The 16,926-nt window shown below is 43.1% G+C and overlaps 1 protein-coding gene across 3 annotated transcripts in view; it reads left to right on the top strand.

Moving 5' to 3' along the window:
* fgd (faciogenital dysplasia) overlaps positions 1 to 15,742 on the top strand; it is a 66,531-nt gene extending 50,789 nt beyond the window's left edge. For 2 of the 3 annotated variants that reach the window (XM_061794129.1, XM_061794148.1), the window contains 13 exons: positions 998 to 1,154; positions 1,635 to 1,773; positions 2,068 to 2,126; positions 2,533 to 2,679; positions 2,792 to 2,884; positions 2,973 to 3,052; positions 3,549 to 3,579; positions 5,772 to 5,876; positions 6,240 to 6,293; positions 6,365 to 6,466; positions 6,605 to 6,733; positions 8,012 to 8,152; positions 11,761 to 15,742. In XM_061794129.1, the coding sequence (XP_061650113.1) occupies positions 998 to 1,154; positions 1,635 to 1,773; positions 2,068 to 2,126; positions 2,533 to 2,679; positions 2,792 to 2,884; positions 2,973 to 3,052; positions 3,549 to 3,579; positions 5,772 to 5,876; positions 6,240 to 6,293; positions 6,365 to 6,466; positions 6,605 to 6,733; positions 8,012 to 8,152; positions 11,761 to 12,006 (1,483 nt within the window). In that variant the 3' untranslated portion in view covers positions 12,007 to 15,742. The remainder of the gene's footprint in view (positions 1 to 997; positions 1,155 to 1,634; positions 1,774 to 2,067; positions 2,127 to 2,532; positions 2,680 to 2,791; positions 2,885 to 2,972; positions 3,053 to 3,548; positions 3,580 to 5,771; positions 5,877 to 6,239; positions 6,294 to 6,364; positions 6,467 to 6,604; positions 6,734 to 8,011; positions 8,153 to 11,760) is intronic. The other variant, XM_061794139.1, reaches the window with a different exon arrangement.
* The last annotated feature ends 1,184 nt before the right edge of the window (positions 15,743 to 16,926 follow it).

Below are 16,926 nucleotides of genomic sequence, written 5' to 3'. Positions count from 1 at the left end.
CTGAAGGAGAATGTTCAGCCATCAGTTTGTGACCTCAAGCTGAAGCGCACTTGGGTTCTGCAGCAGGATAACGATCCAAAACACTCCAGTAAGTCAACTTCGGAATGGCTTCAAAAACAAAATTAAGATTTTGGAGTAGCCTAGTCAAAGTCCAGAATTGAATCTGATGGAAATGCAGTGGCACGACCTTAAAAACGCCATTGATGCTCGAAAGTCCTCTATTTTTGCTGAATTCAAACAATTCTGCGAGGAAGAGTGGGCAAACTGTCAAATCTCTCCACAGAGATGTGAAAGACTCATTGCCAGTTATAGAAAACGCTTGATTTCAGTTGTTGCTGCTGAGGATGGCCCAACCAGTTATTAGCTTAAGGGCGCCATTACTTTTCCACACAGGGCCAGGTAAATGACAATTTTTTCTTCCCCTTAATAAAAGAAAATAGCATTTTAAGTTCACTTGGGTTATGTCCATCTGATATTTACATTTGTTGGATGATGGACAGTTTCAAAAAGAGGTTTAATAAACGGGCAGGGGTCGGTACACAGGCAGGCAATCCGAAAAGGCAACAGTATCCAAAAAACGTGAGGCAAAAAGGCAAGGTCAATAATCAGAAAAGGTTCTCGGCTTACTGTGAGTCGGTGACGTGGAAACAAGGAATGCTGGAATGTGACAACAAGGTACAACGAACTGGCGACCAGAAAGAATGAGACAGGAGGTTAAATGCATGGGGTAATTAGGGTAAACGAGGCACAGGTGGGGAAGATGCTCTCAGGAGCAGGTGTGTACGAGACAGGGGGAAGACAACAACCAGAACACACACCCATGACAGAAATATGGTGCCGATTGATTTTATGTGAATCATTACTCAGTAGTATTCTTGTTCTTAGAAGGATCAAGGGTGAACTGCAACCTATACCAGCTGACTTCGTGGGACAAGAAGAGTAAACCTCTGACTTCTCATTTGGTTTTTAATCATATATATTTCGTTTTCTTCCACAGGAACTCCAACCCTCGTATTGGGGACATCCTCCAGAAACTGGCACCTTTCATGAAGATGTATGGAGAGTATGTGAAAAACTTTGACCGAGCGATGGACTTGGTCAACACCTGGACGCAACGGTCTTCACAGTTCAAGAGCGTTGTCCAAAATATACAGGTAAGCGTGTGTGTGTGGTTACTGTTTCATTTTTTAAAAATCATTTATTTTTTGGTACAAAGCCAAGGAACTTTATTGCAACATTTTCCCATGAGTCCCTCGTGTTGCAGCTCACAGGATTGAAGTCATGTCTCCAAATTTCAGTCATTTGTAATTAATGCCCTCAGTTGTAGTTACAGCTCACACTTCATTAGGGACACCTGCACATCCAATACAACAGGAATTCAGTGCTCAGTTTTTAGCAGGCAGAGGTTAATTTCACTTTTTTTTTTAAGTGCAGTTTTACAAAGAATGGCACACCTTCATACTTATCAACACCAGTACAACCACAGCAATAAACATATTGTTAAATTGATAACTTTGTATCAGTGTCACTTAAAACCAAGCTTTTGTTTTGGGTCTGAATATACACTACTGCAGTTTTCCCAATTGTGTCTGGGTTGTCCTGAACATTTTTGTTTTTCACGCTGAAATGAACAGAAACAGGACGTGTGCGGCAACTTGACGTTGCAGCACCACATGCTGGAACCAGTCCAGAGGATTCCTCGCTACGAGCTCTTGCTTAAAGACTACCTGAAGAAGCTGCCCGATGATGCTCTCGACCAAAAGGATGCAGAAAGTGAGACCACCAATTCACTCAACAACCTTTCTACCCGTCCAGATTCACATTCACACATTGTAACGTGTGGTTCTATGAGAATGTGCGTAGCACTCTGGATCTGGATTTTTGTTTAGTTTATAGGGTTTCACATTCCACAGTAGTTTATCACAGTGGTTGCTGCTTGCTACTTTCCACTGGCTTTCTCCCGCAGTTTGTAGTGAGCATTTACATATCTTTCTGTCCTAACATCCTAATCTTTTTTTTTGTGTGTACTTTTTGGATTTTATGCCAACATATTTGTTTTCTCTACAGAGGCATTGGAGTTAATATCTACCGCAGCTAATCACTCCAACGCAGCAATCAAGAAAATGGTGAGACCAAACAAACTCTGTCTAAGGCACTTGTCACCATCTCATTGAACTCTATGCTAAGAAGACTCATCTGATGCACTGCTGATGCCGAACTTTTGCTGCAAGTGTCGGTCTCGGGGAGTGAACACGCTGAGTTGGTTCAGACAGGAAGTTGCTGCTTCCTGCCTCAAGTTTCGCAGCGTGCGGATGTCTGAGTGGCTTTCTGTAACACCCATTCTCTGCATCATTTTCCGCAGTCTGATTTGTATTTCTTACTTCCCTGAAACCTCCAAATGTTGTCAAATAATCAATAAAGAAATAGAATACCTTGCCTAGCCAGCAAACCCATAGATGACTGTTTTGATTAAACAGCGCCCTCAATGGTGATAAACGTTTTATTCGTGTTGGTGGTGTCTGATGTTTACAGGAGAAGATGCACAAACTGCTTGAGGTTTACGAGAGGCTGGGAGGGGAGGAGGACATTGTGAACCCAGCCAATGAGCTTATCAAGGAAGGACATATCAAGAAGATGTCAGCCAAAAATGGAACAGCACAAGACAGATACCTCTATTTGGTGAGAGGAAATGTCAGACAGACAGATCGGATGTTCACAAATAAGAGAACCATTATGACTGCTTTTCTTCTATTTCTCTCTCTCTCTCTTCCTCTCTCTGTCTCTCTCTCAGTTTAACAACATGGTGCTCTACTGTGTGCCTAAACTCAGACTGATGGGGCAGAAGTTCAGCGTCAGGGAGAGAATTGACATTGCTGGCATGGAGGTAATTTCTCAGCGACATTTTTTAAATGTAATTATTTTTAACTCGAGATGGTCTATTTTAAAGTTTTGGGAATGCTTTGTTTCCTCAGGTGCAGGAGAACGTGAAGCAGAACCTTCCTCACACGTTTGCCATTATTGGCAAACAACGTTCACTGGAACTTCAAGCCAGGTTAAAACACTTGAACTGGCACATAGAAGGATTACAAAGTTTTCGTTTCATGTAGATTGACAGTTGTCAAACAATGAAATTCTTGGATCACCGTGTGTCATTATGCGCTATATCATTTAAAAAAAACGTATAACATAATGTTACATAGTATAATATGACATAGTATAGTTATGTATGGGTACTCTAGCTTCCCCTTATTTTAATGTGAATCTTAATGTTTGTTTGTCTCTATGTGCCCCACGATTGGCTGGCGACCAATCAGCGGTGTACGCTGCCACTCGCTCAAAGTCAGCTGGGATAGGCTCCAGCTCACCCTGTGGCTCTAATGAGGACAAGCGATATAGAAAATGGATGAATTGATCATATCATATTTGATCATTATGTATCACATGATATCATATGTCATAAATAGGCAGTATTACATACAAAAAGTCCAAATGTTATAAAGACACTATAAAACACGTACAATATATATGATGTTTGTTTTCTCTCATAGGACAGCCGAGGAGAAAGAAGATTGGATTCAGGTGAGGATGACATGCTTTAGTGTTAAAGCAACACACATCTTTGGGTGGTACCAAACGACGAACTAGACTAAAAAAAGAGGCTGTAGTAGCGCTCGAAGGGAGCCGCTGAAATATTAGGGTAGAAAAAACTTATGGAAACCTGGCGAAAGGAGTTATGGAAACGTTTGGAAACACAACACAGCAACATCATTATGGGGAATGGTGTTGCACAATCTTCGTGTGTGTGTGGGGGTGAAGGATTTTGCTGGGAAATTGGGGGTCTATCCTGACCCTTTGGGTAGTTCAGCTGAATTAGCGAATGCAATTAGAAAAGATTTCCTGCCCATCCACATTGTGTTGTGGAATTATATTCTTCACTAAAGCCCCTCTATAATGGCTCATTTAGCTCATTACAGTAGAGAAAAGCTGATTATGAGTTTTGCGGGCTTGACGAGGAGGTGGTCTCTTGGAAAAGCGGGTTCGGGTGGAGGTGAAAGCTGGATGCTGACAGACAGTTGAACATACACACAAAAGATTTGGCTTAGTGGAGTGGTGAGGAGGTTTTAATCCATGGCGAGCCAAACAAGACTCGCTACCTCATGTAGCTGAATAGGGTAAGGTAACCAAATAATTAGAAACCACTGTCGGTATGATCCAATATAGTTCTACACCACTTCAAACTCCAAGCACAATAAACATTGTGAAATTAATACCTCTCTGACACTGTCCATCAATAATAGCATTGTTATTTTTGTAAAGGCATCATTTTGCGGGTGCAGCTCTTTTGGTTGAACTCATTAGATTCTGTCCTTGTATATCAGAGGTGTCACTGGATGATCGCAATTTCATCATGTGCTGGCAATCATATCTTCAATTACTTTGGATATTGACTGACTATTTTTGGTGTTTTAGGCAAAGGATTTTGGTGAAAATATCAATGATTGTGTCTTAAGCAGCAGCCGCTGCCGACATCCCCATTAGCTTGTGCCGTAGCGGTTTGCTAATCTTCCTGGGGTCCACATATAATCAACAGTACAAATAATAGATTGGTACAGCACATAGTTCATCAATACAACAGTAGTAACATGATTTACTGAAGCAATAGTTACTCAAAATACATGCTACAGAGTCGAACAAGTAAACAACATTAACACAAAAGACACCAATTCATTATTTGATACAATGTTGAGATATTGCAAGCATTTTTTTTTTGGGCGGAGGGGGTTACCATACACATTTTTACAGTAACTTGAACAATAGTTGAACAAACTATTATCCTTAACTTCTGATTTGAAAACTAGTAATCCATCGATCTGTTGCGTATAGAAATATTATGATCAGGTGACGAAACATTGAAATGGTTTCACGGTCGTGGCGCCCCTCTTGAGGGGCCAACGATACCAACAATATGGCCCATGACAAACATGGATTTGACACCCCTGCTGTAGGCGTCTTTGCCTCCGATCAAATAAGAGGCGTCGGCCTTCTTTTCGTCGTCGGCGTTCGCCAGTCACTTTCACTTTTTGCAGTCAGATCTGCGCTGACACAATCACGTGTTCTTCTGCAATGCGTCCATTCAAAATTAGGAGTAACCATTACTAGTACTTAAATGCACGAGTGGATGCATATGGAACCATGTGGCTCCTTTGAAACTGGTACCTGATTGGCCACCCTCAAAACCCCCAAGCTGCTGCGGGAATTATTTTGCCGTCAACAACCCAGATTCGAACACAAAGTTTAGATAGTGTTCACTGAAACGTGGGAGTGGCTTCTTTATGACTTCAACTTACATATTCTGCAAAGAAACGAAAATCACTAATTTCTTAAAAACAAAGAACTTTTTATTTTTTTAAGCGACTTGGCTCAAGCCGACTTGCTACGGGTTTTGTCGTGGCAGGTCACGTATGTAATATGAAGGCCTGCAGAACAGGATAGTTTACTTAAATCTCTCTATGGGTGAATACTGTATAGTGCATACAAATAAGACGCTGCTCATGGAATTACGTGGACATGTTTGGCTGTTGCCGTTTTGCGGGCCAAAGTTATGAGTTCAAATTGACCCTGCGGGTTGGACAAAATTGCCGGCCCGCGGGCCGCGAGCTTGCCGTGTCTGATGTATATGTTTAGAGCTCAGTCATTTCTCGTTTATCACTGTCCAGTTTCACCATCATCATCATCATCATCATCTACTCCAAATCTCTGTTTACACCCAGGTCATCCAGGCCACTATCGATCGGCACAAGCAAAACAGTGAGACTTTCAATAAAGCCTTCAACAGCTCCCTCTCGCGGGAGGACGACCATGGCCCCGAATCACCGGTAAGACCTCCTTCATCATTGAAATGATCATGGGATATAAGCATATTTACCCTCATCTAGTCTTTGTCTGCCTGGACAATTCTCCATGTATGGATATGGCTCATAGATGCAGTACAATGAAAGACATTCTTCTTTCCCTTGAAAGTCACTCACGTCGCGTCTAGTCTCCCACAACTCTCTCATGACCTTATAGGGAAAGAAAGTTTATTCCTATGGATCTGCTTTGACCCACTTTTAAGTTAGTGGGCCTGGCGCACAGCCAAACACAACTGGCTGCCTCTGTGATTTCACCCTGACATCTTGTGGAAGAGATGCATAACTGCAGGAAGAACCTGTGATGCTCAGATGTTTTGTTATTCTCAGGGTCCTTGGTCCAACACATCCATCGACTCAGATAGCGAAAGACTGCATGAAAGGGTGAGATATTACTATTCAAATTTTATGCTGAACAGTATGGATGTCTGGACATGTTTTGTTTTTTTCCACAGAAGAGTTCAAGAAAAAAAGACAAAGAGAAGCAGACATGTAAAGGATGCAATGAGAGTTTCAATTTCACCAAGCGCAAACACCACTGCAAGTCCTGTGGAGGGGTGAGCACTGACAGAACGATGTTGGAATTGCAGCGCTTGAATAACACATCTGGGGACAAAAGGCATGATTTGGCCAGTGGACAGTGAGCAGTGGAGCAACTGCCTTAATGCTGTTTCTCTTTTGGTGTCATTTTGTAGGCCATATGTGCAAAGTGTTCAAAAACCTTGGACAACAAAACAAGTCGAGTGTGCCCCGAGTGTTTTGAGGCGAGCCTGAGTCTGGAGAATCTTGGTGGTGGTGAACAGAAGAGGAAAGCAGCGCCTGAGGTGAGACACACACCAGGAACGCAAGCCATAACACTCACACACACGCACACACACGTTTTTCTGCACAGCCCAGCCAGATCCATACACTTGCCAAACACATCATTAGGTACAGCTGCAAACTGTATTGATATTGAGGGCTGTATCAACATTTAGGCTTTTACAAGGAAAGGAGCAAAATATTGCACCTACACCTACTAGAGTAAAATGTTATTCCAAAGTTAAACCAAAGCAAGTTGCAACCTTAAAAATCGGTATTGGGTCTCTTTAGACTGTGCAGGGGTATCTAATGAAAACCTACGGATCACGACACTGCAAAGAGGAAAAAAATGCTTGAAATGTGATTGAAGGGATAGCGACTATGTGCCACTTGAAATGTACAAGTCAATGTACAAGGGGTGCATTTCTATGGCGGTGACGTGAAGGGAATTTATGTGAAAGCCCGACTTCGAACACCACCATAGTTTTAGCACTAGCCTACGCTGATGCATAGTGAAGTCACTTGGACTTGCAGTGTAAATCCAGCCATTGACTTTGACAATGGTTCCCCATTGTACTACAATTCTCTTAACAGGAAGTATTGAAAAACAGATATCTGAAAGCTGAAAATTGAAAATGATTCAAGTGATGAATGAATGAAAATACATCTGTTTACAAGGTGGAGGAGGGTTTTTTGACCGACATTGCAGCCAACTACCAGAGGGTGAATACAAATACTGTACATTCATATTGCTAGATCAACTTATCCCTCTCTGGCGACTAATATCATAATAAGATCATAGCATACTTATGAGGACGAGCTTCTCTGCTAACTCAGCTGTCTGCCTGCTTCAGTCTGTGATCTTGTGGTTGGACATACAGACTTATCCTTTCAACCCACTGACCTGCGGACTATCCATACATAGTCTTGCTGAAGTAGAGGAATGATTCTGATTTGGCTTCATTCAGTCTCGACCTCTTCAAGGTCGAAAGGGGAAATGCACTGTAATCTGCAATGGGGTTACTCCTTTGGTAACCACATGGGAGAGTTGCGGACAAACATAGTTTAGGCAAGTACTTGAACTGCCATTGTGTCCTACTTTAATTTTACATATTGGTGAACAATAATAAATGTGATGTAATTTGCTCATCAAATACTGTATAAGACAAAGATGTTTACTACTGTAGCCCTTAGGAAGTCATGCCTGCTGTCTCCCAGATCCTCTTGCAGTATGTTTAACTATATCCATGAATGTACCGGTATTTTATTTGTACTGAAATGGCGTCGTGTCATCTGTTCAGAGACAAGCATCGTTAACAGGGGAGAACTGCCTCTTGTGTGGCCACCTCCATGTGCAGGAGAAAGGAAAGAGTTGGACCAAGATGTGGGTGGTTGTCACCAAGGCTGAGCCACTGGTGCTGTACATGCAAAGTAGTGGGCAGGTATGACCCAATTCACACGCACGCACACAAACACACACGCATGCACAGCATTTCAATCGGATTCAAGTCCGGACTTTAAGGCTACCCCAAAACTTTTTTTTTTTCAATAAGTTGACTTGCTGGTTTCGTTTGGATTGTTGTCCTGCTGCAGAATTCAAGTAAGTGTCATATTGCGGTCACAAACTGATGGGCGTACATTCTCCTTTAGGATTTTCTGGTAAAGAGCAGAATTCATGATTCCATCAATCAGAGAAATTCGTCCAGGTCCTGCAGTAACAAGCATTCTCAGTTCATCACAGTACCACTACCATGATTAACTGTTGATATGTTCTTTTTCTGAAATGCTGTGTTACACAAATGCCAGATGTAACGAGACCCACACCTTCCAAAAAGTTCAACTTTCGTCTTCCATAGAATATTCTCCCAAAGGTCTGAGGATAAGCGGTAAAGAAAATGGATGGATGGAAGTCTTGGCAATCATTCAGATGTTTGTTGTTGTTTCTTACAAAAGATGAGCATTTAGGTTATTTTTGGTCAGCAGTGGTGGCCATTTTTGCCCAGTCTCTTCCTAATTGTTGAGTCATGAACACTGACCTTAACTGAGGCAAGAGAGGCCTGCAGTTCTTCAGACGTTGTCCTGAGTTCCTTTGTGACCTCTCGTCACTGTGGTCTTGGGGTAAATTTTATAGGCCAGCCACTCCCGGGAAGATCTGTCACTGTTTCAAGTTTTCTCCCTTTTCCTGGAATCCTATAGCTTCAGACGTGGCTTTTTATTGTGAAGCATTCATAATCAAGACAGACAAATAGACAAACATTTGTGAATGTGACTGTGGGTGTTTGTGAATGTGGATAGCGCTGTTAGAGATCATAATAATTAAAGAAGAGCAAAAAAGTAGGCTTACTATTAATGAAAACAGAACAACATCAAACAAACAAATAAAAAAAACAAGAATAGGAAAAAAAAGTTCCAATGTTAAACAACTATGTAATGTAATGTGAAAAGAAAGTGGTGAGTACTGCACTAATTAAATGAATGATAGGCCAGTGTCCCTCCTATGCTTGACTTCATAGGAGAGGGGGAGCATCACTGAGCACCAGTCCAAAGACCCCCCGCCGGTCCCGCCCTCTAGCGCCCCTCGTAACCACAGGCCCCCTGCTACACACCCCTCCTGCCCAATCTATCAGCTATATGTATTTGTAAATGATCAGTGTTTTAAATTTTACTGGATGTTTAGGCTTGAGTTTAGATGATGCATTCAAAACATTGTTTGTTTATTTATATTTGTTATATATTTCTTGTTTTTTAAGATGATGTGTACTGCATTAAAAAGGAACAGGGCACATGATAGGGGGCAAGCTAAGGCGGACTACTGGGACATGCAGGGGCCAGAGATTTAAGTGATTTCTTGATTGAAGTGGTCTGTAGTAATCAGGCTTGGGTGTGGTCAGTGAGAATGAACTCAGCTTTTGATTAGCCGGGGGACAATTTTTCACACAGGCCCAGGTAGGTTTGAAGTTGTTTTTTTTCCCCTTAATAAATAACAAGCAACATTTTAAAACTGTGTTTTAGGTTTACTTGGGTTATCTTTTTTATTGTTTAAAGTGGGCAAAGTGTGCAAAAAAAAAACAATAAGAATTTGAGAAGGGGGCAAACACTTTTTCACAGCTTTGTATGTCCTAAATATTTATTTAGTTATCGTGTCTTTAAGGCGAAAGTACTTGAGTGCGTGTGTGTTCAACGTACTTGCCGTAGACGTAAGATTCAGATTCTGACTTGATCAGAAGATAAACAAGTCAAGGTAATGAGAGTACACTATATTGCCAAAAGTATTCGCTCGCCTGCCTTGACTCACATATGATCTGAAGTGACAGATTATATATAGGGTTTAATATGACATCGGTCCACCTTTTACAGCTTTAACTCTTCTGAAAAGACTTTCCACAAGATTCAGGAGTGTGTAGGGAATTTTCTACCATTCTTCCATTGCATTTATGAGGCCACACAGTAGGGCTGCACAATTAATTTAATTTTAATTGTGATGGTGATTTTTGCTGCCACGATTAAATGAGCCTGATCATCTGAGATTTTTTCACATTCAAAATGCGGGCACTGTTGATTCTGAAAAGTGCTTCATTTGCAGCAGTGCCCGCAACGTAGTCAGCCAGCCACCAGGGGGCGAACATATGGTTAAGGCATCGCGCCACGATGCCAACTTCAAAATAAAAGCTTAAAATGGCATTGATGTCCAGTGTAGTAATGTATGTCACGGTAAGACACTATTAACAATTGTTGTAGCGGCTGCCTTGACTTCAACTTTTCGGCTGGCCTGACAACAATGTAAAAACCCCGGCGAGTAAGTAGAGAGGGAAAGTTGCAGTTTGTGACCATGCGTGACTGACCAATGGTCAAGCAGAACAACGGCGACGTACCGTCCTTGATAATTCATTATATTGACGACGGACGTCCTTGACAATTCATTATACTGACGACGGAGATTTTCAAATGGAAAGTACATTTGTTTTGTATTATTATCTATCATTTATTCTTATTTAAAGATTCATTTTGCACTGAAAACTGTTACATTTTGTTTGTTGAAAAGTACTGCAATAAAAATAAAGATTTTTCCCAATCATGAAGAATAATTGTGACTAATAATCATGATTACAAAATTGATCAAAATAATCGCGATTATTATTCTGGCCATAATCGTGCAGCCCTACCGTACAGTGATGTTGGATGAGAAGGCCTGGCTCGCAGTCTCCGCTCCAGTTCATCCCAAAGCTGTTCTATTGGGTTGAAGTCAGGACTCTGCGCAGGATAGTTAAGTTCAGCCACACCAAACTCTCTCAATCATGTCTTTGTGGACCTTTCTTTGTGCATTGCTGCACAGCCATGTTAGAACAGGAAGGGGCCATCCCCAAACTGTTCCCACAAAGTTGGGAGCAATGAATTGTCCAAAAGCTCTTGGTATGCTGAATCCTTCAGAGTTCCTTTCATTGGAACTTAGGAGCCAATATTTTGCACAATTCCATCCTCCCAACTTTGTGGGAACAGTTTTTCCAGTTCTAACATGGCTATGCACCAGTGCACAAAGCACGGTCCATGAAAACATGGATGAGAGAGTTTGGTGTTGATGAAGCTGACGTGCCTGCGCAGAGTCCTGACCTCAATCCGATAGAACACCGTCTAAAGCTCGTGGACAGCCTTCTCAGAAGAGTCGAAGCTGTTATAGCTGCAAAGGGTGGACTGACATCATATTGAACCCTACGGATTGGGAATGGGATGTCACTTAACTTCATATGTGAGCGAATACTTCCGACAACATAGTGTAGGTGCTGAACACTGATTAAAATATGTCTGTGTTTTAACATTAGGTCTGATAATTTTTAGTGTGCAGCAAAGTTTGTACAAACACTGCACAAGACTGATCAATAATGCTAGTGCTAACACGACATAACGTGTCCTGGCTGGTCCGCCATTACGGAGGTAGCTGGTAAAGGGATGCCAACTTGGCAATGACTTTAATGTTTTTTTTCATTATTACTACATCTCGGACAACAACTTAAAATCACTGCTGATGACTAATGTGTTGAACTCATTCCTGCAGGACCTGAAGGGGGCACGAGCTGTTCCGCTGCCTGGGTTTGAGGTGACTACGCTGTTGCCGTCCACGAGCGAAAGGCCAGAGGTCAAACACGCAATCCGGCTCAGTCACAGTCAGCAAACTGTGCTCCTAAGTGTCCAAGATGCGGAACTCCAGGCCAAGTGGGTGGACCTCCTCTTAAAAGCAGCTCGTGGGGAAACTGCCGCGGATGCTTCAGCAAATCTGACTGAACACACAAAGAGCCAGTAGTGGACACCCCCTCCTTCCCGTACCTCCCCCACCCTGTGCCCTGTGTATAGAGCACACGTTACTTGAATTCGCTTACCTTGGCACTTTTTGTTTCTTGGAGAGGACCACGCAGTCCTTCCTATACACCACTTCAGCCTCATCCTCACTCACACCTCTTCCTCGCCACAAAGCCACAATAGCCTCTGAATGCGGCGTTGTGATAGTTTGTTCCTCTCCCCAACCTAAGAGGATCTTTGGATGGACTCATGTTTTATTTGTATTATAGCTTAAGATTCCCACATGGTTTTAATGAATAGTTTCCTTGTACATTATCACATTAAGTCTTTGTGGTTTTTTTCCATTATGTGAAAGCGTGTGTGTGCGTGTGTGTGTGCGCGTGTGTGTGTGTGAGCCTCTGCTCCTTCCTGTGTATATGAAGTATTTGAATATTTGTGTCATGAAACTCCGCCACTTCCCTGCCGTTGCTGGGGCAGAGTAGCAATGAGTTCAGTGGGTGTTATTGTACAGTATGTAAACTATAGTGTGATGTAAGGACAAGCAACAAAAGTACATTTTAAGTCAAAAGACACTGAGGTGTGTACACTTGTGGCTGGCCACCTGATGCTCCTACTGCCAGCTCCTGTTCAACAAACTCCATCACTATATTTCTCTCTCCAATACAGTATTTAATTCCTGTTATGTCTATATAAGTAAAGTTCTCTCATTCATATTTCTATCCTTACATTATTTAGCCTCATCATGAAGAGCACCATAAATGAGCCTGACCCCTGAGTATCTCCAGTTGTACACATGCTAAATATTTCATTTTTGTGTGTGTTTCTCTCTCAGCATAGCAACACTTGGCCTTCTCCTCACCCTTTGGTGATGTGATGGAGATGAAGTACTGTACTGTCACTTCCTTATGCCTTTCCCTCTGTACCCTGCTCCTATCAGCAGCAGCCTTTAACAAAAAAGTAGCAAAAAAGAAAATGTTGGATCTCATCTTGCATGTTAAGTCACCCATAAATCAGTAAAGCATATCATCAATAAACGGACAATGTGGTAAATGAAGTACAGTGTTCCCTCGCCACTTCACGCTTCACGTTTTGCGGCTTCAGTGCTTTGCGGGCTTTTCCATCAAAAAATGAAAAAATACAGCCATATCGGCAGCCATATTGCGGAAAGACGCGTTGTTTCATGTTGATGCGCGCGAGAGAAGGTTTCCCTGCATGCCAAACAAAGAGATGAGTTGACTCAGAGGCTTTGTACAAGCCTGTACTGTACTGTACATGCCACGGGCACTCATACAAGGTGTGTGATTGGTTCCCGGCGCGACATCGACCAATGAGAGCACGAGTGGATTTATACCGTGAGCTGATTGGCTGCGCATCTTTGCAGCCTCACTCAGGATCTTCCCTTTTTGTGTCTCGCCAGTCTTGTCCAGGCTGTTGACTGTCTCGCATACTGTATCTTAGTGTTGTGTTTGCGATAACGTTTTTTGTTGAAGCGATAACTTTTTTGGATTAGTTAAGCCCTTACAATGCCGCCTAAGCGCTGTGCCACTGCGAAAGCTTCATCCGGGGCGCCCAAGAGGAAGAAGAAGATGATGACCATCTGCGAAAAAGTGAAACTTTTAGATATGATAAAGAGGGCAGAAGTTATGCATCTGTGGTAAGCCATTATGGCGTGAATGAATCTGCAGTGTGGTACATCAAGAAAGAGGAAGCAAACATCCGCAAAACTGCTTCAATAACCTTCAATAAGGAAGCGAAACGTGTGGTAACTCCGCTTAAAAGGAGAATTGTGAAAATGGAAGCTGCATTGGCATTGTGGATTGCTGATTGCAGGGAAAAGACAGTGAGTTTGGACTCTCTGCGACCAGATTTTGCCCGATGACGACAATGAAGAGGCTGAAGAAGGTGCTGACGAACCTCAAGCCAGCACTAGCACTGCCAGGAGTGATTCGCCTCCTCGAGGACGAGGCTTTTCAGCCAGCAAAGGCTGGTTCGAATAATTTCCAAAAAGATACGGCCTCAGAAGCGTGCCTCTGTATGGTGAGGCTTCCTCTGCTGACAACGATGCTGCTCGTCGTTACATGGAAGAAGAGTTTCCTAACCTCATCAGTGAGGGAGGCTACCTCCCTGAGCAAGTTTTTAACACGGATGAAACAGGCCTCTTTTGGAAGAAGCTGCCTTTGCGTACATTCCTCTTCAAGGACGAAGTGAAGAGGCCAGGCTTCAAGCCCCACAAGGACCGTGGGACTGTCATCATGTGTGGCAATGCTGCAGGTTTTATGCTCAAGCCAGGCCTTATTTATCAAGCCAAAAATCCACGGGCATTAAAAAACAAAAATAAGGCTCTGCTGCCCGTGTACTGGATGCATAACTCCAAGGCCTGGATAACAAAAGCTCTGACTCTCGAATGGTTGCTCCATTGCTTCATTCCCCAGGTGAAGCTGTATCTGGCTGAAAAGGGCCTCCCCTTTAAGGTCCTTCTCCTGATGGACTGTGCAGGACGCCATGCAACAGACCTGCAATATAACGGGGTGCAGATAGAGTTTCTGCCCCGAACATTACATCTCTAATTCAGCCGATGGATCAAGGTGTCATTTGTGCGTTTAAGGCACTCTACACTTGCTCCACGATGGAGGGCCTCATCTCGGCAGTTGACGACGACATTGAACAATTCACCTTGAAAGCATACTGGCGCAGTTACGACATTGCCTCATGTTTGTCTATTATCCAGCAAGCATTAAAGGACATGAAAAGTGAGACCATAAATTCTAGCTGGAAGAAACTATGGCCGAACGTGGTGCACGACTATCCAGGCTTCACTCCTGACGAAGTTCATCATTCAGCGGTGGAGAAGGCGGTGAGGCTGGCTCGCATCATAAGAGAGGAAGGATTTGTCGACATGACGGAAGAAGACGTCAGCGCCCTTATCAATTGCCACTTGGACACACTGACAGATGAAGACCTCCTTGAGATGACAAAGTCTGCAAGTGAGGAAGAAAACGAAGAGGAAGACGAAGAAGAAACTGAAAAGTGTGGCCTTACCCTGGAGAGCCTGCAACAATTGTGCAACATGGCAAGGGCAATGCAACGATTTGCACGAGACATTGACGACAATATGCTTCGAGCTGTCGAGTTTAGCAATCGTGTTGACGGGGTTATGTCCTTGTACAGGGGAATTTTGAAGCAAAAGAAAAAACAAAGAAAACAACTGCCCATCACCATGTTTTTCTCCAAGGTGAAAACTCCACCTACACCGTCAGCGCCTCCAGCAGAAGAGTCTCCGAGTCAAGTGAGAGCCTCTCCGCCGCCACCAACACAAGCCTCTTCGCCTCTCTCAGAAGGCAATGTTGATTAATGTTAATTACTGTATAAGGATTTATAATTAAGATTTAAGTAAATACGTGTACGGTTGTAATCTTTGTCTCAAATATGTAAAGTATAAATACTGTTTACAAATCCAAATAATATAATAATAATATAATATTATATAATATCATACAAATCCTACTTCGCGGTTTTTCACCTTCCGCGGGGGGTTCTGGTCCCCATTAACTGCGAAAAACGAGGGAACACTGTATACCATTCTGTCCAACAAGCTGTGCACATGTCACAAATATCTTTGTCCACACCACAAACCTAGCAACACTTGATGAGATGGAATGGACATGTTATAAAAATGCATGTGTCTTGGTGTACGCTGTCATGTTTTCTAAATACACTCGATTCCATTTGTTTCTTTTTCATTTTGCCTTGTGTTTTTTTTTCCAGTGTAAGCATTGGGCAGAAGTGAATTTTAGCCTTCAGCCTTAACTTTGTCAACTCATTTGACTTATAACATCCCACCATAATTTTTTTGCACCTGTGTTATGTGTGCAGTGCACACCATTCACATTCCTATACAATTTCTGCAGCTTGCTTCATTGAATTCAGAGAAATCAATTGCACCATGCAGATTTACTACACTAACCCAAAATCTAAATATGTAGAGCATTTTATTTGGGTACCATGTTTCTAACAAGCTAGCTGAATTTAGGAAGAAGGAAACAGAAAACATAATTATTAAGAATGTAGTTCTGCTTGACAGAGTTATTATAGTAGAGTTCTGATTACATTTGGACAATGACAGCAGCCTAACAGAGAGGACTTAACTTTCGTCTCCCCAGCCACTTCGTCCAACTCTTCTGGTGGGATCCTGAGACATTCGCAAGCAAGCCGGAAGACATAGTCTCTCCAATATGTCTTCGGTCTTCCTCGAGGCCTCCCCATGGGACATGTCCAAAACTACCTCACCAGGGAGGTATCCAGGAGGCCACCTAACATATACCAGCTCATCTGGCTCCATATGTGGAGGAGCAGCACTTCTGCTCTGAGCCCCGCTAGGATGACCGAGCTTCTTAAATGTATTTCTCAGAGAGAGCCCAGACACCCTGCGGAGAATAATTTTTGTATCCATGATCACGGCCGATAGCTTGTGACCACTCTCTTCCCTGTGAGGCAGGATCTCATCGCTGACCCTTGGAAGGACTCCACACTCTCCCTAGCCACTTGGTCCAGCTCTTCCAGTGGGATCCCAGGCCTTTCCCGCGCCAGATGGGAGACATAGTCTCTCCAGCGTGCCATGGGTCGTCCCCAGGGCTTCATGCCTGTGGGACGTGCTCGGATCACCTCAACAGGGAGGCGTCCAGGGGCACCCGAACCAGATGCTCGAGCCACCTCATCTGGCTCCTCTCTTGCGGAGGAGCAGCGGCTCAACTCTGAGCACCTTCCGGGTGATGAGTTTCTTACCTTATCCTATCAGCAATCTTGCAGCTGTGGCCTAATGGTTAAGATCATCGCCTGCCAAAGTGGGGGACCTAGGTTCAAGACCCCGACTGGACCATCCGCCAACATCCCGCGGACTCATGGCTGTGGTGTCCTTGAGCAAGAC

This window comes from Phyllopteryx taeniolatus, chromosome 1, assembly GCF_024500385.1.
Source record: "Phyllopteryx taeniolatus isolate TA_2022b chromosome 1, UOR_Ptae_1.2, whole genome shotgun sequence".
NCBI lineage: Eukaryota > Metazoa > Chordata > Actinopteri > Syngnathiformes > Syngnathidae > Phyllopteryx > Phyllopteryx taeniolatus.
This window is presented reverse-complemented; position numbering and strand designations above follow the sequence as displayed.